This window comes from Vanessa tameamea, chromosome 14, assembly GCF_037043105.1.
Source record: "Vanessa tameamea isolate UH-Manoa-2023 chromosome 14, ilVanTame1 primary haplotype, whole genome shotgun sequence".
Classification (NCBI taxonomy): domain Eukaryota; kingdom Metazoa; phylum Arthropoda; class Insecta; order Lepidoptera; family Nymphalidae; genus Vanessa; species Vanessa tameamea.
The window spans coordinates 5,603,198-5,629,070 of record NC_087322.1 but is presented as its reverse complement, the minus strand read 5'-3'; the positions used below and the strand labels follow the sequence as shown (position 1 = coordinate 5,629,070).

General features: G+C 29.8%; 2 protein-coding genes across 3 annotated transcripts in view; one reads left to right on the top strand and one right to left on the bottom strand.

The window, feature by feature from the left end:
• Su(tpl) (Suppressor of Triplolethal) overlaps positions 1-12,262 on the bottom strand; it is a 47,650-nt gene extending 35,388 nt beyond the window's left edge. For both annotated transcript variants that reach the window (XM_026637521.2, XM_026637525.2), the window contains exon 1: positions 11,889-12,262. In XM_026637521.2, coding sequence (XP_026493306.2) covers positions 11,889-12,023 — 135 coding nt within the window. In that variant the 5' untranslated portion in view covers positions 12,024-12,262. The remainder of the gene's footprint in view (positions 1-11,888) is intronic.
• A 1,432-nt stretch (positions 12,263-13,694) lies between these two features.
• Positions 13,695-16,147, top strand: LOC113398669 (tyrosine--tRNA ligase, cytoplasmic). The gene is made up of 2 exons (XM_026637528.2): positions 13,695-13,836; positions 13,940-16,147. The coding sequence occupies exon 2, from the start codon at positions 13,958-13,960 to the stop codon at positions 15,530-15,532; it is 1,575 nt and encodes a 524-aa protein (XP_026493313.2). The 5' UTR covers positions 13,695-13,836; positions 13,940-13,957; the 3' UTR covers positions 15,533-16,147.
• The last annotated feature ends 9,726 nt before the right edge of the window (positions 16,148-25,873 follow it).

The window sequence follows — 25,873 nt, the reverse complement described above, 5'->3', positions numbered from 1 at the left end:
AAACATAACTAGGCTGGGCGGCAGCGTCGATGATGTAAACTTAAAAATTGCTTTAGTTACTTACTTAACAACCAAGCCCGATGTGAAATTGAAAGAGTTGCATCGCATTATAGCCTAGTGGGGATGACCCGGAACTAAATTAAGAGACCCTGGCAACGAAATAACTTCTGCCAAATTCTTAAATTATGAATCCTGTTCTGATATTATAACTTTATAAATTATAAATATAAACACTCGATTTTGCACACTTAAAAATGTAAGAATTATAACTTGTTGCGAGTGCCAAACCTGTTTTAACTGGCAAGGTCGGAGTAAATAATTTAATTCCAATTGTAAGATTTTATTTATATCAATGTTAAATACGGCCTAAGAAACAAATTAATAAAATATTAAGAACGGAAATCATATCATTGAGTGTACTATATAAATTAATGTCACAATTTTTTTTCGTATCATCTGGACGAAATAAAAATTCTATATTTATAGAGTTAGGGCTGAGAAAATTAAGAAAAAATAATCAATTGTATTGTCTGAAGTAAAATAACACAAACATAAAGACCTTATTGCACAGATATATTAAATAAAGCATACCATTAGTGAGCTTTTCTCCTTCCTTTATCACTGAAAGGAAACGAAATAGTTTCAATAGAGCCTAAACCGAGAATTACCTACAATATGCAACTATACAAAAAACTCAATAGATACGTTTTTAGTAACAGCAATAAAATTAAAAATTCCTATATGACAAAGTTGTTAATAAATAGTTAGATAAAGTAGGGTGGGTCATATTGATACAATACTTCTCAGGGTAAATTGCTCACCCGTGACGATCTAACTATTATAATACATACATACAAAACAATTCCATCGGAAGCAATTACACAGAAACTCCTAATTGTATTAAGTATTAGAATTTTTTTGGTGGTCGAAACGTAGGTGGCGTTACCTATAAACCTAATTCCATTATCGAAATTCAAAAATTACGACACTATCATGCAAACTTGAAAGTTTCAATCCCCCAAAAGTCCCCAATTTCACTCTGTTATATGATACTAATAAACAGAAGCACAAACGCCGTTTTCAATATTTCTAATACATATAAAAAATGTATAACTTTCATCTCCGAGATGACGTTTTACAAAAACGGTGAAAAAATTGTGTTTCTCTCTTAATTAGAAGCCTAAATAAAGAATTCTTTATGTTGGGCTTACAAAAATTACGGAATTTCCATCCTAACTTTGTAACGGACCTAACTTTAGATAATGAATTTTAAAAAAAGGCTTAATAGCAAATGTCTTCAACTCATTTTTCATAATTCTTAGATCAGAAACGACTAATTTCCACACATACTTGCATCTTATATTTAACCTTATTTGGAGATTAATAGTTCGAGAAATTCTAAGTGCTAACCAACGTTCTATAAGGACATTATTTGACAAAATTTGATCCTGCAAGTCATTTTAAATGTACTTCGGAGAAACCGTACTTAAAATTTACACCAAAACATAGGTTTTAAGGTTTTAGAAAAAACATTGTTTGCCGTAAAAGTCTGTAAACATGATGATTTATCATTCAAAATTCGTCTCGAATCCGAAATTTATTAAGCAATGTAAAAATCGAAAAGATAAACCATCTTTTAGGTATATCAGCTATTTCCTGTACCCTTGTTTCAAAATATATTAAATTCTGAATGGTACTAGTAACGTACAAAAACAAAAAATACTATAATGTTAATTTTTATTGATACTACAATTTAAGAAACGCTTGAATAAAAACTGACCGACAGAATATCTGTATAGCGTCTACCAACCACGAGGGGACAAAAGCCAAATAAACATTTGATATCGAATTAACGCGATATCATGCGTCGACAGCTTGAATAATCTATGATATTCATTTTGGATTTGCAAAAAAAATACTGTAGAGATGTTATCGGAATTTTGGAAGTAATATTGAATATACTTTAACTACGTATATAGTGGAATAGTTTTTGTTATAAATAAAAATATATTAATCAAGAACTGTTAGTAATGTGCAATAGAGATGGGCTTTTAACAAATTGAATGGAATACGTAAATCTAAGGGTTGTTTTTTTTTTTTATTCTTCCTTTGATTGGAATACACTATAGTTTAGCAATTGTGTGAGAGTTTAAATTCCATTTTTGAAACAATATACAATCATAAACTATGTATTTATTAGGTATAAAGAATAATTATCCTAACTTACACAAACATTAAAAATTGTAATAATTTAAATACAAAAAAATAAATCGAAAACAAATCGAATTAACATAGCGTTCATTACTAATTTTGTAGCTTTACTTAGCGAATAGTAATCGTCATATAACAATAAATGTGTTCATGTGTGAGTGCTTATTATTTCTCATTTTATCAATAAAAAATACAAAAGTAATTCCGACCTTGAATTGCTGTTGTACAGTGAGGCAATAAATACGCGTACAAAGTGACCTTCGCGGAATATGCCGGTGACCTTTAACTATAGCAGAAAGAAGCTTTTACAAGCCTAGATAGGACACATTGTCATAATATAGATTTAATAAATATTATCATCCAGATTCGAATCGATCGAAATTATAAAACATCGAGGCCTACAAACATTTACCTAATTACTACGAGGTACTTAGTAACTTTAAATTTAATATGATTCTATATAATGAAGATTCATAAGTGTTGGTTAAACTTACTGCCCACCTACTTGAATAAAGTATTTGGTATTTTGATATGTTTGATCTAAGGTTTCATAGAATATTAATCTTTGTTGTTTATTGTGCAGGTGTTTTGACAGTATTTTATTTATTTAACTTACTATTTCAGACCAAAGGTTTTTTATAAATATGTTAATAGCAAAATAATTTATCAACGTTATATACTAATACTATTAAATAATTACGGATATTATATAAAACTCAATCATGCATTGTCATAAATATTATGTCTTATGTTGAAAAAATTTTTTAGTATTAATTTAATGTAAATACTATTGTACAAAAACGATTAAAAGTCTACAGCGAACTGAACAAAATCTCTGGAATTCCACAGACAGTAGGCAATAAAATTGAGATTCAACAGTTGTTCGGAGGTCAGCTTTAGGTACGACAGAATTAAAGATAAGAAAGTGTAAAATCGCAAGGCGGGGCCCAGCGCCGTTGCACGAATCTTAGTTCGACCAAGTAGGCCTGGCGACATACATTCTTTGAAAACAACGCTACTTCCGACCAAAACCTGTACATTTTATTTTACCAAACTGTGAAAGTAGAGAATAAATCATAATATAAATTGCGTTACGCCAATGGAATTTAAAGGAAAAATTGCACTTTCAAAATATATATTACGATATCGAATTTGCAACGTCTTTAAATAAATTTACAAAGAGCTCACTCTTTAGGGCTAAAGAAAGTAAGCTTAAAGCTATATATTGTTGATTGGAGAAATTTATTTCCACATTTATATTTCATTTTATTACTAACAAACTTAAAACGACCGGCACGTTACAAGGTTACAATTATATAAAAGAAGTAAACCCTGCAATAAATAATTTTCCATCAGTAAAAAATACACCGTCTACCTGAGGTATAGTATTAAAGATCTGAAAGCCGTTGTCCTCGTCGCTAGCTTTATATTTACTTCAAAATATTGGTATAATAAAATTACTTCATTCTCATATAGTAGCTGATATTCGGTTTAAATAATATCTATTGAAGAGTTTTGGTTTCAAATGAATTCTAATAGTGTTTCATTTTCAAACGATATCAGATACCTCACACTATCCAGATAAATCAGGAATGCGACTTAAAAAATTATTTTCCGATATTTCCTTCTTCGTCTATAATTTTTTCAAGTATATTATTAATAGTTATATGATGAACAATTTTGTTTAGTTGTTTAAGTAAATTGTATAAATTCCCTTTTATATCCACATTACGTAAAGCGGCGCAAGCGCAGTAGGACCTGTACAAGTTGTCTGGCATTTTGCAAACCTGTTTGATTTAACCATGTATTTTAGACGCAAGCTAGAGAACACAGGTGTTTTAAAGGTACAATATTATATTTACCACGACTGCATTGTGCATATATACATATAACGGTTCATCTTATATTTGTTCTATTTTTAATCTTTCTGAAGCTAGACAATCTCTTTAAATAGAATTTATAACCAGGTACATCTAATGAACATTACGTACTAAAATTTTAATGCAAAGAAAGTATAGGGTTGTAAAAATAGAACTAAGTAATAGAGAGGGATTACTTGAGAGACTGACATCTGTTCACAAGGGACAACCAGGTGCCAAGGGGACAGAGGGTGCGACGACCCCGGACCCTATCGTGTGATGGTTATATTACTCCCCCAAACTAATCTTTACCGTCTCGCCAAGTAGTACGACTTGAATTGAAAGTATTTCAACAAAATCGTACTTAAATTAAAGAACGTGCTATAATTAATAAACGAACATGTCGAGTTATAAAATGGATTAAAAAGTTATTTTGTATTATGTTAAGCTGTTTTTTGTTTTTGTAATAAAATTTATAGCAATCGATTGGAAATACAATAACTCGAATAAAAAATCCTAAATATTTTTACATTAATTGGGTAATAGTATATAAACTTATTTCATGTTTTAAAAATTCCAACATTTTGCACCTTAGCTGCTAAGATACGATACAAATTATAATTCCACGATAAGATAAATGACAGACGAAGATTGCCCTTGTTAAATGAATTATGTGTAATCATAACTTGTCAATGTTATGCAAACTTTTACATTTGATTAAAAAACAATTTTAAAATTCGTTTTGAGTTTTCTAAATTATAGCCGTTTTTCATAGTTATCACTTCATAGATAGAAACTAACAGAAACCATTAGAACTGAAGAAAATGTTGATTGCTATTTTTAGGCCATATTATAATAGTTACGTTGATTATTTGATAATAGAATATTCGAGCAAAATAGTAATTAACAAACAATAGCCATAAAGACGTACAAGTTTCATTCAAATATTACGTCCATTGCAATGGGGACAACGTACACAAAATATGATGTATGTAATTTTAACAAAGTGTATGTGTTAAATGACCTCTCAGTTTTCCCTAGTCGTTACTGTTATATGATAATAACTTTCATTGTTTATGAATGTAGTGGACACTAAAACTTTATTGCATGACTGCCTTAACAAAAGTGATTCACATCTTTCAATGGACATAATGCCCAGGAAAAAAGACCAGGTGGCACGTTCACAAAACGGTCACACAAAAAAACGCCCGTCAAATATAACCGTTCGATAATAAACTATAATAAACCTAAAGATAAGTGTAAAAGTGGTTAAAATTGCATGGCAATATAACTGGTAGGAGCCCGTAACTTACACGTAGAGAATAAATCCCTTAAACACGTGCATACGGGGAATCAGTCAGGTGGGCAAGCCACTTTAAAGACTTGTGTTACTAAATAAATTGTTTAGGTTGGCAACTTGGCGGATTTCCTTTTTTTTATAATTTCATATGTCGTTACATCTGCTCGGCCAGGTATATTTTATTCGAGATTATAATATTTTCGTAAATAAAATTTATATTACTTCAGTTTTGTAGTTCGTTGTAAATACGTTTGTTTTACTTTTTGTGAAATCTAAATTAAAATACTTAACACATGCATTTATTGAATTTTGTGCACCAGCGCATTGTCTACACATACTTTTATCGAAGTGCGTGTGCTTATGACTTCAATACTTCAGTCCTCGATATATCAACATAAGATCGACCTGAGTGTATCTGATCAAGTGAACACTATGGTCAACTGACAAATTTTATAATTGATGGGTGATTAATCCTAAATAACATTAACCGACTACTTTCGACACTAATGACGTTATTTATGTTTTTATGTCAAATACGAACGAAATACAGAAACTCGGGAGGTCCGTACAATGTCAACATAATGTAAATCATTAAGTTACAAGTCATCGTTTTTTTTAAGAAGCCAATAAAAACAAAGAAAATATGAATTGAATTGATTTTGACTTTTGATAAAAATAGATGTTGTACAACAATCGTAAATGACCACCACAATGGCTAAGCATAAAAAAATGAAAACAATGATCCAAATTCACGAAGGCACGAGTGATTTAACGACGTATTTATGGTGATCTTGTGCTATTATTATTCAAAATTCAATACAGCATTTTGAGGTCTGTTTATGCATGTGTCAAATATCAAGAACTGTAAAAGATATTATGATTAACGAAATGGCTATTGTCTACACACCCATTCAAAGACACAGCCTCATCTATAAAAACTCCTCGAGGTATTATGTATATAGACTATGTAATACGTTAAAATTGCGTAGATTGATCTATTTTTCAATAGGTATTAGGCTCTCATAATACCGGAAAACAAAGTTGACACTTGTACGATAATTTTTTAGAAGTTAATTTGAGGAAGTTAATTGACATAAAACCAATTATAGCTTTGTACATTAACAATTTTACTCTTTCCAATAAAAAAACGACGAAACGTAATTTCATTAAAATAAACTAAATATTAAAAGAAACGATTACAAGACGAATACTCTATGTAATTCAAGGAAATAGACGGCGTTGACAAGTTTTGGATAAAAACATTTACCTTTTAAATTTTGATACCTTTTCAGCCGTAAAATGTCAAGAAATATTATTATATCGAAAAGTGCGAAATGTAATGGCAATATTGAATGGAATATGATTAAGAAATCTTTAACGAAACGAAACAAAATTAATCGTTAATTTCTTTAATCAGCATGAAATATTAACAATAGAAACAGTACGAAAGTTTATATTTTGAGAGTTTTGATAGTTTCACATTATATATGTGTTGTAATAGTTCAAGTATTCTAGCCATACTATAAAAAAAAGATAATTCTTACTTAATAATAGATAATACTTAGTATAATTCAATAACCATGTTACTGTCCATACTTGATATTTCCTTAGAAGCTTAATTTTTTTTTAATTGGTATAATTTATTGCTTATCAGTTCACTTTAAATTGTAAACAATCGTTTAATATTATTTGAATTTAATTAATATGATCATGGCTTATATATGTATAGTATAGATATATTTAAAAAAAAAACCCCATTATTTAAAAAAAAAAACACATGTGATACTGTTGTTAAGGAATTAAATTATGTTTTTAAATTAAATTAATTAATACTGTTTCTAATTTTATAGCACCGATTGGCGCAAAAGCTTAAGTACAATTAAACCTTTATAAATAAATATAACATCACTGACTACATTAAGGTATATTGACCATACTATTTTTTATTAACATCTTAGATATCTACCAAATTAATAACATTAATTACGTCTGTAGGACTTTGTTTTTAATACACACGTTTTTTTTTCAATAACAAATATGCGTCGCACTATTATGGTAAATCACCATCAACAAATATTCCCAAAGATAGTTGGCATAATTAAGGCATCATAGATTACAAATTACGTCGAATGTATAAGACCCAACGATTTATGATAATATAGGAAACGACAGTCCACATTTAAATAATATTGAAACTACTTTTTATCTACAGAGAATTAAATTAAAAAAAAAAAAATAGTTAACAATTCGTTATTTTAAAATAAATCTAATACTATTATTATGTTCGACCTTAACAGTAATTGTGTATTATTTATAGAACCTCTTCAATATTAATAATTCGGAAATATTAAATTAAAAGTCATCTAAACTATAAAAAAAATTACACAAAATCAAGAGTGCATAAAAACAATTTTATTGTATGTTAAAATCAAGATATTTAATAGCTTTCGGCGTACAGCGTTATTCCGAAATATTTTTGATTAATTATTGAGTTCATCGTTTCCTTAAGTAGAGTTCAACATATCGCGAGGATTGCAATTGTAATAATATAAATATAATCTGAATATAGCAATAACAACATTAAATTTATGAGTAAAACAAAATTTATATAATACATATTTGAATTTGAGCATTTTGAGTTAAAACTTTTTAGTTTTGTAAATCCTGTATTGAAATATAGACAACGGTATAAACTATAATATGTATATTCAAACACCAATATTCGAAAACAATATTACCAGTCAGCTGATCGGATGCTTTAAGGATATAATAGATTTTTAGTTGTGTATCAGCCAGGTATCCAGTAAAAAAAAAAGAAGTACCTTCACCAATATTGCTAAAAATTTATACAATGAAACGAAATTTCCTATTATGAATTAATTCTTGCTAATGGACTAAAATTGAGACCGGTTTCGATTTGAGAGGAAGAGGATGAAGAATTTAATATTTTTTTTCGTAAACTTCCAAAGCATATACTTTCACCACAGCGTCCCATCATTGTCATTGCGCCCAAATCGCTTACCTAATGTACCTGGCTTTGCGAAATTAGCTATTCGACACGCGCCAAATATTTGATTTAAGAAATATTTGTTTTTTATACATCTCAATTTTTATTTAGATTAGAAGCAAATTATTAAAAATCCAAAAAAAAGGATTGCAAGTAAAACTTCGATTTTAAATAATGTTATATGTACATTATAATAGATTGGTTTAGAATAATGGATAACTGGAATCTTTAAAACGAAATACTATCAGTTCCAAGTTTTTTCGGACAGTGGACTTACGTGTCACTAACTAAGATAATTTTAATGATAAAACTTGGTACATTATCACTGTACTGAAATAAATAATTACATTACTTTATTATTTTCATTGTAACTTTATCTTCTTTTTTAACATATTAACAAATTGTGAATATTAAGTTGGTTTATATTTATCTTATATGATTAAAGAAATTTTTAAAAAATACCTAATAATGACAATTATACTTGCTAGATAAGCATTATACTGATCCAACAAACATAATTGACACTGTTTCAATTTGATACATATTCAACAATCATTATGGATTAATTTACCGGACTTCCCTTTCTCCTCCTTTATATTTTGTATAGAATTTAAAATTTTATGAGAAAAATGTCCTAAAATATTAACAACTAGAATTTTTTAATTGTTTCTGATATACCCACTGTAAAACAAACTGAAACTGATTTAGGATATTCTTTTTTAAAATCTATTATTAAAATTCTGATATAGGTCATAATATACTTAATATATATATTTTGTTATATTATTAACATTAAGTCAGTGGATCATTTGCATTTAGTCTCTGGTATTTGGCACAGCTATCCTTTAATAATCTGTCTGTCTATAATTTTCTTTATCTATGTATGACATCAATGGTCAATTCCTAAAGCTATTACTTTAATTTGCTGACTTGCAAATTCATAATATGAATAATATATATATATCATGCAATTGCTGCGGTTAATAATGTATTATGTCCCATGTGTTACTGATCTAATAGAAGCCATTTTTCTGCTAACATCATTAAATGTCATTCAAGAAACTTAGAATGTTTATGACACATAATTTTAAATTAGTACTTTTCTTTTATTGTTTTTATAAAATGTAATAAGTACTCTTTATCTAGTTACAAGTTCATAAATTTTATAAATCGGCTGCATTTTTGGAAATCCCAAATTACCTAAGTTACCAATGAGTTGCTCTAACCAGTTTTTCTGATTTATATATATCCATTTAAACTGGACATTCTTTTTGTTTGTTTTAATGCTCGATAAGGAAGTGATGTGTTGATTGATGAAAAATAAATATAATATTCTCAACAGCACCCAAAAACCTTTTTGCTTATATCACTACAACAGTTCTAATGACAAGTTTTTCCTTTAATCAATTATGCTGTATTTATTTAAATCAAATAATTAATTATTAATTTAAATTAACTAGCTCTATTTATAAATGTTAACATTTGGATGTCCTTTTCCTTACTCTACATTTCTAATTAATGATGCAATCAAATAAAAGGAAGGAATAAAATATTTATTGATTATTAATAATTAAATATCTTACTGTACACGTTCAAATATTTTATTTACAAGATACAAAGCTGACGTAATTTGTTTCCCATCATATACTCAAATATAGAAAATTTATTAGCAACCAAGTTTTTAACTATTAAATGGGATTTTTTTATATTATATTTTAGAGAGGAGTTTGGACATTTTTTAAGGGTAAAATGATGAAAACATTATCAATAAACTTCTTGTTATAACTAAACTCAACTTTTGGTATATATGTCACAGAGAGCTGATACTGGAAAATCCCCTTAAAATGTTTCACTGCTTTGTGAATACTAAAATTATTTTAAAGAAAACCACCAATATAAAGAATAAAGAGCTAGAAAATTTTATTATCTCAATATTGACAATTAAACAAATACTTAAGTCTTTTTACGACAAAGGCAAATGTAAGTATTTTCATGAACTATTGTAAAATGTGTTTAAAACTTAATTATTTATTGCATATTTCTTTGCACATTCTATACTTCATTTATATGATTTGAAATCAATATATAAGGGAGAATACATGAAACACAATAAATTATGTAACATTGTTATAACTACTGTCTACAGTTACAACTATAGAACTGAATTTCTCTCTAGTTTATTGGTTATATAATGTAATGTACATATTTAATATATCTACTACTTAATAGGTCATCTATTTACTAAAAGTGCAATTTTTGATGTAAAATATATTTAATTTACTAAAATCCTATATATATTGTATTTAAGTAGATTTATATAGCAAAATGAATATCTCCAACAGATAAGCTTGCCTTTTGATATAAATCTATAATTTGTTTGTTATGTTAAATAAATGATATATATACTTTATCAACATAAAGCACCATCTAGAGTGCCTTTCTAGAACTGATAACTGAGAATGTTTCCACATAATATTTTACATTTAATATGACAAATATATTATTACTTTACTGCAAGAACATATTTTCACTGCTAGCGCAATACACAATAATATTACTATTTTTCTAAATAAGGATATATACCCAAATTAGAAAAAATTTTATGTTTAATTAAAAATTACGGTTTTATCTATTACTTTTATCTGTCCTTTATAATTTTATTTCAAATAACTTTAAATAATCTGAAAAATATAATTTGATATAACAATTTCAGAAATAATTCTTCAAACATTTTTCATAGTATTTAATTTTTTTTTAGTTTGAAAACATAATTTTAACCATATGTCACAAAATCAAAAATATGTTATATATTTATAATTTTGGTAAAAAAAAAATATATATATATATTTAATTCTGGTGAAGAGAAACTATAATTATTTATTTTTCCAGAAATAAGCTTTTTAATGAATGTTTTTTTTTTTTAGTATTACAAAAACTTCTAGGAGTTATAAACAACTTTAATAACAAGTAAAAAGTAATGTAAAACTGAGTCAATAATTGTTGCTTTTGTTACATCACTTCGAATAAAATGTATAAGAATTATATTATATCTTATTTCTAAAGCGAACTATGGGAAATTTTTGATAAATGATTTTGTATTACTAACATACTTAAGCTTTAAACGATTTGTTTTTGTAAAGAAAGAAACGATAATATTCTAACAATTATATCAAAGAGTAACTTTAGCTGCATCTGACATCTCTAAATATCATCAGATTCCGTGACAATAAGACAAGAATACTCTAATTATAGCCATATGATATGTAAATCTGTGAAAATAACAGAGCAAAATTTCTACATGTTGACGTGGCGTGACATCGTAAAGAACATTTCTGTTATACGACAACTCATATAGATTAACACTTGAGTAATCTTTAAGGTACAAAAGATAAAAAGTTTTAGCGAAAACAATGCAAATTTACAGTTTTAGTTTGATTACTTGTAATATAAGTATGGCGCCTCTGACATTGTTGGCCTGTTTTGGTGTTAACAATATGGCGTAGGTACTTACCCTATTATTTCTAATGAAGTCTTCTATAGCTTTCAATGCTGAATCCGTTAATTTCACAAACACTAGTTCCTTGTTTTCTTTATAACTAGACTCCGATGATAACGCATACTGAACACCTGCTGGCAAGGCCGCCATTTCTTATTCACTATTCGCACTGTGGACCAGCTGACTCCTTTGCTAGCCGTCACGATTCATATCATTCACACATTTCTTAACGTAATCACAGATTCACAACCTATTTAAAATTATAATTACAATAACAAAAGGGTTTTTAGATGTCCAAATTAAGAAATTTTTGTAACCCCATCGACTCGGCCTTTGTTGGCAGCGCTCTTCAGTCTGCAAGGCCGCACTGACTGTCATGCGCAATGGCGCTTTTGACAGGAAACGCGAGCATTCACTGCAACAGTAGCGCCAAATTTTAAATAAAATTTTGAACTATAAAAAAGTTCAAAAGTTTTACAATATTTTAATAAAATATAACAAAATAGAAGCTTATGACATATTTATACGGAATATTATTTTATATTACATTTAAACTAATATAACAAACACTATTTTAAATTTAAAATAAAATCTTCAATGAACATTTGATGTATAAAAAAACAATATATTTCTACTTAGATTAAAATATTTTAATTTTCAAGTTTTAAAATACTCAGTCCCTGCATACGGTGTCTATAGTTTTTTATAAAAATGTATCCAACATAATTGTTGGTACTGGCAATGATATATTTTTTAAAGCTTTGCGAGTGTAATTTTTTTTATAAAATCTAATACCAATACATTTTTTCTTTATGCAACATAAATTTCTATGTATAATTTCACTTAACGTTTTGGGAGATACGCTATTTTTGTCTTATATTTTTATTTATTTTCATGCAAATCATTGCATTAAAGTATCAACAATACCCTATTTTTCATTTACAATGATGGTTTAAATTTTTTGTAGTGTAAATAAATATAAAAACCTATATTTTTATTATTATCTTATATATATGAATTAATAACAATGAATACTTATGTATTTTAAGGATATTAAATCAAAATTAAAATTTGTCAGTGTACAAATTTGGACAGCATGAAATGCCAAATCTGTATGCAAAATAAAACAGCTTAAAAATGTTTTTTTTTTTAATGATTTTATTATGGCATTACAAAGTTTAAGTATGTGCAAACGAAAAAGATATGTTATTTAAAATTTAGAACGATAATAAATATTTGCACAGTTTGTTCTCTTCAGTTATCGGTGGTGTGCTGGCTTTCATCATTGTCAGGAAAATATTATAAGACAAGATGATTAAGTTAACATAGGTAATTGCCCACTTTTGGACTCGTATTTTGATATCAATTGTTCCAGAGGAATCATCATAAGAGTAGGGAGTTTGACGGTGACGAGACTCTTTTTTATATTATGCATTGAATTTATTGGTACCATTTTACATATTCATTCATAATTTTCATAATTAATGAATATGAAAAATAACTTTGATTTTTAAAGGTAGACATTAACAGTTTTAATTTGAATGCAATTCTACGAAACATTTTCTTTTTTCTTTGTAGAAAAACAGGCATACGTAATAAATAAGTAAATGTATACAAACTATATTATATCATCATTTTTATACATTTATCTCTACAACAAAATAAAACCTATAAAAAATATATATACCGCGCGAACGTTAGCTATTTCATGCATTCACAATTAAATTGTGATTACAACCTCACTAAGCTTTAGATCAACAATTTTTTAAACTATTTTTGTTTAGTGGCAAGTCTAAATAAAATGGTTGTCGCCACATTTACACTGTCAATGTCATTATCATCTGTGTGGTTTTAACTTTCCAACTTTTGACAAATGTACAGGAATGTATTAGGTTAGATTTTGAATTATTTCGTCAGCAAGCATATGTTTCTCAGGAAGTAGAGTGCAATACGCAACTGAAGGGTAATTTCTGCTTAAGACAAAGTTATATCAAAGACTGATTAAATCAAGCGTTTAGTAATCATAATATAATGTTCAAAATCTTACTATTTTATCAATTTTTCAGGTTCAGTACTTTCTAACAATGGAAAATTGGGAAGAGAAAAAGCATCTCATAACTCGTAACTTACAAGAGGTATTAGGCGATGAAAAACTTACTGAAATATTGAAACAGCGTGACCTAAAAATTTATTGGGGCACTGCTACTACCGGCCGTCCTCATGTAGCCTATTTTGTACCTATGTCCAAGATAGCCGATTTTCTAAAAGCAGGATGTGAGGTTACTATTTTATTTGCTGACTTGCATGCCTATTTGGATAACATGAAGGCACCCTGGGATTTACTTGCCTTACGTACTGAATACTATGAAGCAGCAATCAAAGCTATCTTAACTTCTATTGGAGTACCATTGGAAAAGTTAAAATTTGTAAGAGGTACAGAATACCAACTAAGTAAAGAATATACTCTAGATGTTTACCGTATGTCATCTGTCATAACTGAGCATGATGCCAAGAAAGCTGGTGCTGAAGTAGTGAAACAAGTAGAACACCCCTTGTTGAGTGGATTGTTGTATCCCGGCCTGCAAGCTTTGGACGAGGAATACTTAAAAGTTGATGCCCAATTTGGTGGTGTTGATCAGAGGAAAATATTTGTTTTGGCTGAAAAATATTTGCCACAGTTAGGCTATGCTAAAAGAGTACATTTCATGAATCCTATGGTTCCAGGGCTAACTGGGGGAAAAATGTCAGCCTCTGAGGAAGACAGCAAAATTGATTTATTAGACAACCCAGCTAATGTCAAGAAAAAGCTTAAAAAAGCTTTCTGCGAACCTGGCAACATTACGGATAATGGAGTGTTGTCATTCACTAAGCATGTTATTTTTCCTTTAATGAAAACTGACGAGAAATTCATAATTAAAAGAGCAGAAGAACATGGAGGTAATGCTGAATATTCTAAATTTGATGACTTAGAATCTGCTTTTGCAAAACAAGAAATTCATCCAGGTGACTTGAAAGCATCTGTAGAACAAGTAATCAATAAGCTTTTGGCTCCTATTCAAGAAATTTTTAAAGATCCCAAACTCCAAGAATTAGCTAAGAAAGCCTATCCACCCCCATCAAAAAGTAAAGCTAATGTAAGTGCAGTGTCTGATGAAATAACACCAAACAGATTAGATATCAGAGTAGGTAAAATTGTTGAAGTAACACAACATCCAGATGCTGATGCATTATATGTAGAGAAAATTGATGTAGGTGAAAATGAACCTAGAACTGTTGTTTCTGGGCTTGTTAACTTTGTACCTATAGAAGAAATGCAGAATAGAAATGTTGTAGTTTTATGTAATTTAAAACCAGCAAAAATGCGAGGAGTTGAATCTAAAGGAATGGTTCTCTGCTCATCTGTAGATGAACCTAAACAAGTAGAACCACTGGTCCCTCCAAAAGATAGCAACCCTGGGGATAGGATTGTGATTGAAGGCTATGAGACAGGTGAACCAGATGAGGTATTGAATCCTAAAAAGAAAGTTTGGGAGAAATTACAGGTTGATTTAAAGACAAATGATGATTTGGTAGCAGTATGGCAAGGAAACAAGTTAATAAGTAAAGTGAATGGCAATGTAGTTACAACTAGCTCGATGAAAAATGCACCTATTAAGTAAATACTTTTAAGCTAAAAAGACATTTCTTTGACACTTCTTTATTCATATATTTGGATTATATTTGCATTTGTAATTATATTTTTTTTATTTTTAATTAAATTTATATTTATCATTATCTATTTATAATTTCTTTATATATGACTAAATTCCTAAAACAAAATGCTTTACATAATCATTAATAATTTGACATATTGTATCATATAAACTTTTTTATGCATCACTTCATAATTATGACTATGTTTATGGAAACTCTTAGACCATACAACTAGTTTTATTGTTGCAATTACAATGTAAAATCTGCATATTTGTATAAAATGTATTATTTAACTAATGTTGCAAATTATATCATATATATATTTTTATAATGTTTATTATTTTTTGTACTAAAAAAAACAATGACTGTATAGAATTCACAGCCTCTGGCTTTTCTACTGACTATGAAGCCCGCTGAAACAGATAATTTGGAATGTATGCAATATATGATACCTGGTTCCATGGTCTGTCTATTGAACTGTAAATTATTTTGGCATTTATTTATTTTTATATACTTTACAACTTCTATTTTACATTTATTTTTAATAATTATATTTATTATTTAAGCCTACTTTAATTTTTTTTGTTAACACTACTTATTTTATTTTTTAAAAAGTATTTTAATGGTAAAAGGCAATCATTAAAATATTAATTGCTTAAAAGTAGTTTTATTTTTGTATGAGTATGTATAATGTCAAATAAGCATATGAATGCCAATTGCACACCTTAATAATAATAATTATCTTTGATTAAGAGTGATCAAAATCAAAATATTCTTTAATTGAGTAGACTCATAAAATTAATTTATGTTAAAACATAAGACTCATTAATCATCATGTGTTGTCAGTGTTGAACTAAATGTAAACCTACCACCGGTTCAGAAAGTAGATTCTAATGCGAAGAACCAACCAAGATACTCAGTAGCTACTCTTTTCCACCATTTTAATTACAGAGTATGTCAGTAAAGATAAATTAAATTTTTATGTATCCTGTCTAGAAATCAATGAATACTAAGTCCATGCTGTGTGTGATACAGCATAGTTTGATGATTTAACTATTTAAGAAACTAGTTAAAGCAAATTTTACATTTATAGTTAAAAACACTAATCTACACTAATCTAAACAAGTTTGAAAAAATTGGGACACTATATAATAATTATTTTCATATATTATTTGTTTGGTTTCCTCTTGATACATTCAAACAGATTGTTTGAATGTATCAAGAGGAAACCAAACGTAATGTTACGAAAGTTATTATGATTATAGCCTGTGCCTATCCAGCATACAGGATACGTTTGCAACGTTTGATTCTAGGAAATGAGTTTTACAACTTTACATTACATCCTTATTATGAATCCGTCTATCCGAAAATCGATGTACAATTTACATCCAGTTATTGGTATTGCTATAAAGTTATTGTTAATACGACATCCTTTTATCAGTAAGATATTTTTTATGATAGTCGTGTTCAACATTTTTTTTTGGAAATTATAATGTAGTATTTAATCATAGGATAATTTTATCTTTTGTTAAAAGTTTTTTATAATTAATCATTAACATCTATATTAAAATCACAATGTTTTTCCTTCAAATTATTCAGAAAAAAAACTAATATTTTTACACGAATTACGAAATGTGTGACGGTGCATATTAAAGAAGCTTCGCTGATTTATGCCCAGGTTGCCACCCCTTCTTTGAAGTGTAGGGGGAGGCACTATCATACAGAAACTGTGGTCGGGGTAGACAATACCAAATGCAGGAACAGATTTTTGGACACAATAACAAAGAACTCAAATCCAAATATTGACTGCATATTTGTTTATTTCTCATGACCCTTCGTTTATATTAACCCGATAATTAACTGCTACGTAGTCTAGAGGATAAATAAAACTATAGATCCTGCAACCCTGGGTCAAATCTCAGTCGGGCCAGAAAAATTATTGGTATCGGCTTTTTCTGTCGAGAAATTCACAGTCAGTCTGTAGTCTGGAGTATAGAAGGACCAGTGTTTACACTCACAGACAGCAAGTAAAGCTTTGGTTCTGCTGTTAACCTCTTTTCGATCTTGTCAGATTTGTTGTCCCTTCGGATTATCAGAGTGAAGAAATAAACATTCCACTTGGTTTTGCACGCCAACTTGTGCTTTGTAATTATGTCCTGCGTAGCTGGCTATTCTCCTTTGAGATTGGCTGCCATGGCCGGAATCGATCCAGAGGTAGGTATATCAGCATTAACCCAATTTATAATCGCCCTAGCTTACTGCTCTAGTGAGCCACAGATATAATATATATTGATGTTTCACTTTAATTTATACTTGTGTTTATATTTGGTCTCGTGCTCGATGGTGAAGGATAATATCGTAAGAATAACTACATGGGTGTAAATTCAATGATTTTTTGTAACGTGTGTAAACAACACGTATTGAAGCCATTAGTAGAATTAGCTCAAAACATTCAAAAGGAGAAGAGGCCTAATCCCAATAATGAAACATTTACAGACTGTTTCTTTATTTTTTCACCTTGCCTTGCTCGCTGGAAACAGAGGTTTCAGGACAGGCCAACTGTGCCAATTGGGGTTAAACTATGACCATCGAGTTAACTTTAAAGAAGGTGGTTTTGACGAACTAATGAATCTGATGGATATTTCCATTAAAATTCTAAATAAAAAACCTATAAGATTATAGGGGCGCAATGTATTGCTAATACATCTTTCCTTTCTTCTTAAAATAAATAAGATACAGTTTTTATAAATTCAGGAATAGCCATGTTAGACTGTTATCCTGTCACGTAACAACCGATTATTTAATCTATATTTATAGAGATACCTTCTATAAACTACTAAACTGCGCTATATGCCAAAATAGTTCAGAGCTTACAACACGTAAAACCTTTTCGAAGATTGCTGGTTCAAATGAGAGCAGGCAGAACTGAGATTGCTAGGCTTAATTTGTGTTTATATTATACTATTATACATGTATTCATTAAGAAAATTTACATGAATTCGTAAAGAAATTTTACATGACGTGTTGAATAAAATTTTGCCAAATGTGGATCTATTAGTACGGTGTAGTGGAATAATCTGTAAACCTGCTCCTGATTCTGGTAATTTTTTTTATAATATTTATAATGATGATGATTTATAATGATTATCTTAATTTGTTTTGCAGCTTCTTGGTATATTCTAGACCAATGTAATAAGTCGGTGGTATTTACCCAGACTTTTTTGTACAAGATCCGACACACGTAGGTAGGCACATGTCGACTTTCTGTAAAAATAACTAAATTATGTTTATTATTTTATTTTAATTTAAAATTAAAGATGTAACTTCTTTAAAGTTTATTTTATTATATTATATTCATATATCATCCTAAAGGGGTATCCTAAAGTTGGCCGACGTACCCTACTCACGTCAAATCTCATTGGAAATAATATTGTTAGTTGGTAGTTATTTATCAAAAACACTTTAATCGGTTCTTATGATACCCAAGTGTTGAGAATTATGATAGCCAATACTGTTGCAAAAGTCATTTTTGTTACTTTATATATTCATCTTAATTATTCATCATAATCATAATCTATTATTTTATTATTATTTACATAATCATTAAAATAATATTAAGATCCTTGCGCACGTTATATGGACAATATACCTACTATGATGACCTGGACAATATAATATAGTCACAAAAAAAAAATATTCGGTACGTATAAATATGTCGTAAATGTGTAAGAATAGACTAGCACTGTTAAAAAAATATACGAGTACTAGTGTGTGCGTTCATATATGTCCATATTAATGGGTCGAGATAGAGTTAAGCGTTTTGAATCAAAATTTCATAACGGTAAAATCTACATTTTTATATTAATAAGTTAAGGTATCAAATTTCAAATCTCTTCGTATAAGTTGAAGATGTAAATGAAGTCAATCATTACATAGTCTTTTATATAATACCAGTAACCTCACGCGGTTTCACCTCTGTATCCAATAAACGTCTCCCTTTGTGGTCGTCGCGTGATGTTATATAGTCTAGTAGCATAATATTTCTCATTATATAGACTATCTTACGCAGATTTTACGCGTTTAAATACACCAATATCTGCTTCCACACAATTCTTAAGCTTTACGGCATGGGAAATTCGCTTCATATGCAAAGACGCGTCTTGCGGCCGCGCCGCCGTTCGTATCGCTCGTTCTCGTTTCCAGGATTTTATAATTTTATATTATAGAATTTTTATATATATATACTTATATCTACGTAGATATGTATGAATGACGGTTAAAAATGTGAAATGAAAATAAATTAAATTTATAAGCCTCGAACGTGCATAATTGACAAGATTATGTCGGAACCTCAATCATAAAACAACATTCTAATTACGTCCAACAAACTTTTAGAGTGTGTAATTTAAATCTCACATATAACAAATAATGATATGTTTAATAATCAACTTATCAAAGGTATCTAAAATGCATACTTACACAACATTAAAGAGTCGTTTCTAGGAAGAGATTAGTGCATTGTGTAGGCTCGTAATGCCGGTAGTCTGCCTGCACAAATTATAGGATAGTTGTAGTATGCAGTGCGGTGTTTGGTGTCTGAAGAGTAAGCAGGGGAGTCAACGGGGATGCAAGGGGTGCACCTCACCGACACGGGGTGGTAGTTAGGCTTTCATTACATAGCGGTTTTTTTTTCAAACTTTATATTTGGGTTCTCTCATACCTGCATCAAAACTTGCCGAACATGATAAATGAATATAATTGATTTTGTACTTTCCTCTAATCATTTTAAAGTTGAAATTTGATTGTATGTTTTTGGAGATCGTGAGAGCTTTTTAAGGGTTCCGTGAGTCTTGGTCAGATTAAATGTAATGACTAAATAAAACTAAATTTATTAAACATTTGGTGTACACTTAAAATTATAATTCTAAAGGCGTTCGTGTGCAATTTATTTAATAATAGTATTGGTCTTACTTCTCGGCTTCATACGCGTAAAATTTTACATGAGCTTTACATGAGTAAAGGTTCCAAAATCCTTCCTTAGATATAAAAAAATAATTAACTTATGTTCCAAATTTCAACTATTTTAATTATGCGTTGGTAGTCAGGACAAACAATTTTGTAAGTATTTTTATAACCATACTACAATAAACAAACAGCCTTATAGTGCCAAAAGAAATAGCTTAGAAATATTAAAAGCAACCAAAATGTTACTAGGCTAATAAATTTGAATATAAAAAGTAACAGTATAAATATTACTTTTACAAAATACTCCGTCTCACAAAAGTCACCGCTCAGATTATTATTTTTAGTATAATATGCAGTTGAAGATTATGACGTTGCTAAGTAGCCCGCAACAGGAGACAACGTGTTTCATAATAGAAGCGCCGCCGACAGTCCCTATGGGAATGAATAACATTAACCTACAAACCGCTTGAAAGAGATTACTTTATACATAAGTAGTTGAACTAAAGCGCAACAGAGTTAGTGTATAGCTACATCAAATGCACGGATAAAATTAGATATTCAATAACGGAAAGGGGGGTCGGAGGTCCGCCATTTTGGAACTTAGCTCGGGTGAGGGATACAGGCGAGGGGGACTGCGCATGCGTAAACTAAGCACCCGCACCCTGTCTGTAGGGCCGGGACCTTACCAAATGTGATGTCAAAAAACAAGTTATTCTCTCCCCTCATTCCATTAACCCAGTACGTCTTAATAAATGCGATTAATGATTAACGCCCTGATTTCTGTTAGTCACCAGTGATGTGTTGTATCAACGATCTCAGCGCAACTATCTACAGGCAGTGCAATTTTAACCAGACGTTTATCTTGTGAACAATGACAATGAGTGGGTGATCTTCAAATGATTTATTGCGATAAGCATTGCTGTTGATGATGGTTTAACGAATTAATTTTGTACTTTCAGTTTATCTGAACTTATCTGTTAACTGCGATTAACGTTCGTGAAGTTTAAGTGTATTGCTTTGTGGTGGTGAAACATAAGCGGGTGACCAAAATATAATGGGATGACAGGAAATACGGATTCATGGAAAAGGTTTGGCGTCGAGTCGGGCTCCATTCCTCCCGAAAGAAAAGGGATGGAAGTGGAACTAGTAGGGAAGTGACGTCATCGGCTCCGCCAGAGGCTGAGTACCAAAATATCCACACATTACGAACAGCTGATTTGATAAGACAGAGGCAAGGGGAAGAAAAGTCGACACTCCGCTCTTCTTACATCATACGGAACGGAGATAATTTTATCTTGGTTGAGAGAAGACGACGTAGACGACGCAGAAGTGGTACTAGGGCATCATCAGGTGGCAGGCACCATACTCCACCTGTGGAGGAAAACACTCGCACGGAACAGAAACGTCGACCTCCAGCTAAATTAAAGATATTCGGCATCCAGTGGCCGTTACATTCGAGCGATTCTAGGCAAGTACTATATAATTATTTCAAGTATCTACCAGTAGGTACATGAATCGTCCGCAGTTTTGATTGCCATAAGTACGATAGATTGCACGACTTGATTACCACTCGACTCATGTAAACTTACAATTCCGTTCGATGAACGCAGTCATTCGAATTGATTGCAGATCATTGATTGAATAATGAGGATTCATTTGTTAATTAAACAAGCCTTTTAGGTTAAAGTCGAGTCAACAATCAAAGCAAATAAATGTATTAATGGAATCACTTATGTATGATAAATAATTCGTTAATCATTACGAAATCACCAATGTATTCAATGAAAATAATCTTATTTCTACTCATAATTATTTAGCTTTGTTAATGATGTATTTCTATTTCAATTGTCGTTATTATCAATAGTATTAATTACTCATTTCGTATTATAATTTTATTGCAATTGATAATATTAACAAAACACATTGACTGTTATTAAAGTAATTGTTTTTCTATAGTATTAAACGATTATAATAAAGAGTACCTATATTGATTGTAGAGATTGCGAATATGCATACTCTTTGCAAACCCTTTTTTAAAGTTTTTTTTACAAACTACTTATAACAAAACAATTTAATACATTAGTATTAAAATATGTTTGGACCACACTATTATAATAATCTAAGTATATTTTTATTAACATAATATCAATTCAAAAAAGGGTTTTACCTTTCCCTACTATATTAATGTACTAAATTGTTTTGAAGACAATTACTAAATATTATGAATTCCAAAAAAAACAACAAGCACACAAATTTTAATAAATGTATTAAATTAAATTATTAATTGGCAGAATTATAATATTGTAACGAAGATGTTAATAAATATTGAGGGTTAAGTACTAACTAGATTTAATTTGAACTTAGTTGGCTTCGTATGTGCAGTGATAATAAAACTGCTGATAGGATTTTATTTGTTTAAGAGAAAATCTATACAACTAAGGTAAAATAAAGGGTAGGCACGTCTATTTTTATTATTTAGTTGCTCATTGATTAATTAGTTAAATTCTGTAACATGTATTGATAATGAACCACAAAGATAAACAGAAGCGCTTGAAAAAACTTTTTGTTGAAACTTCTTTTCTATTGTTATACGAAATATTTTTATAGAACTACAGATTAAACAAGATTTTAATTTTAAAATTTAGAAAACGTAATTTAACAATAGATCGCCTGTGACAATAAATTACAAATTGTTTTAAACCTAAAATAACATTATTACATTTTATTAATGAATAACCGTATATCAGTGCCAAATGATTTTAACATATTGTTATAGTTCATAAAATGAGAACTTCATAAGTTACCGCAAAGTACGATGAACCCGAATCAACCTTTCAATAATATCTGTATTGCTATAAATAGAATCAACTGATTCTATTTTGTATTTGGATGTGATAAATCTTCTAGACTAGTTTATTCATACTTCTAAATCTTTTATATTATACTATAATACTAAAAGAGCAATTATATTTGTTTGTTTGTAATCGATAAACTCTGAAACACCGATTTTATTAACACCATTAGAAAGCTACTTTATCGAAAAATAAAATATAATACGTCATATTTTATTTTAGTAATAATAACATTTCGGCCTGAAATATGGTATTTGTCTATTATTATTATTTGTGAACTATTTTAACCACGCGCTCTGACTAAACAAGTCCGCCTTATTAATTAATTATTTTATTTATAATTTAAATAGGTATTTAGGCAAAAGGGCAATATGGAAAAATTTAAAGGATTTTCGGCAAAAATTCATGCCCATTTAGAGAACATATAGAGAAATGAGACAAGTTTTAATTTTAATTAACCGATCCTAAACCTATAATACGTGGTCATTGTGCGGTTTTTCCAATAGCTCACCGATTATTGATATAAAGATACCGACGTAATTGTAGTAATTGTGAAACGAGAAAATGTATTGAGGTCCTCTCAAATTATGATTGATGTTTCATTGTTTCATTTAGATAAATATTGCAAATGCAGATATGTGTTTCTGTCCACTTGTTGATATTTAATATAACACTGGTTAAGTTTAAACATGAAAAATAAGGCTTTTATCGTTGACTATTAAGATAAAAAGCTTATATCAAAATCAAAATATACTTTATTCAAGTAGGCTTTTACAAGCACTTTTGAATCGTCATTTAACAAACTATATGTGTATAAGTGAAGCTACCACCGCGCCGGTCCGGAATGTAGATTCTACCGAGAAGAATCGGCAAGAAACTCAGAAGTTACTCTTTTTCAACATTTAAAAATACAAAGTTATGTTAGTTAAATACAATTATACTTATATGTATATACAATATCCTGCCTGGCTGTCAACAAGTATTAGCTCCACAACTTTTTATCATCTACATAATCTTGTATTGAATAATATGCCTTCTTTACCAATGTATTTTTTATAAATTATTTTAATTTATGAATAGGCAAAGTTAAAAATATCTGTGGTTTTTTTTTTATAGAAACGGATACCTTGCCCCAAGAAGAATTTATTGACTTTGCATTTGCATTATATTATCTTTACGTCTTATGCATATACAAAGAATATATATTATAATATACAAATTTTAATAATTTTGCTTACTTTTCCAGACATACTTCAATAACCCGTCGTTTCTGCCGCGGGCGCCGTTCACGGGAAGACAACGAGCTCTACCGCTCTAATAGCTTCAAGTTCGAGAGGTTCGCGCGGGAACAGCCAGCCGATGAATTCAGCACCGGATCACAGGTTAGTGCAGTGATTAAATTATTTTTATATTATGCATGAATAATGTAGAAGATAGTGTATAAGATAGTCAATCATACGAAGCGTCAATAGCGCAATGGTTTACGGGCCTAGCGATGTAAAAAATAGCAGGATCGATCCTGGCCCCTTGGGCTATTGTTGGCCCAACTCTTAAAACAAGTGATAAGCTTAAAAGGAGGGGTAAATAGAAATAGTAGTAATTCCTGAGGGGGCGTTCCAGTATTACGTAACGCAATTTGGGGGGGAGGGGGTGTCTCGTAAAACGTTACGATGCGTTACAGGGGCGGGAGGGGTCTTTCTTACAACGCGTTACGTAACATTGTTTTTTTTTAAATAAAAAATTAGGGAATCAAAACTGCCAAATTGGCAACCATTTTCATTTGCGTTTTACGGGGAATCCCTCGATTGTATTATTTGTCTGGTCGTCATTTTTGTCCAACCTGTGGGTTTTATTTCACATCTCACAAGAGCATTCAAATGCACTGTCGTTACGTGCATGGCAAGACTGTCTGCCATGACCATTGTGAAACTAGAGTACGGCCGCAGCGCCTTGCTACCAGAGGGGCGAATGAGCTTCTCTGCATTGTGCATCGTTATGGAACATCGTCTGAGGATACTGACTGGCTCGACGAAGACGAATTTGATGCAAGTGGCTTAACAATTCCAGAACCGTCTTCGTCTGCACGCCAGGTGGCAGTGATGAAAGAATCTGAGTGGCTAGCAAACCCGTGGACAGAGGAGCAGTAATTTCAATCGGATTGTTTTTATATATCTACTTAGATACTTGGTTAATAGTTGATTATTTTTTAATTTTGTTAAAAATACGATTTTATTTCGAGTAAAATGTTTAATTTCAGTTTGGTTTCTTAAAAGTAAAGGTTCGTAAAGGTTAAAATAAAAATGTTATTTTATTTTAAGAGTATTTGTAAAAAAAGCTAAAATAGGAGAATGATGGACGAAAACAATTATGTGTTAAGCCAAAAATGTATAAAAATAAACAAAATACGCAGGTTTTGTGGACTAAAAATCTCTTGTTTTATTTAGTATTAGTACCGCAAAGTCAATTAAAAATATACCAAAGATAATAACT

Bases quoted from the DNA above. Each gene is read 5' to 3' on its own strand.
- LOC113398669 (XM_026637528.2), top strand. From the start codon at position 13,958: ATGGAAAATTGGGAAGAGAAAAAGCATCTCATAACTCGTAACTTACAA.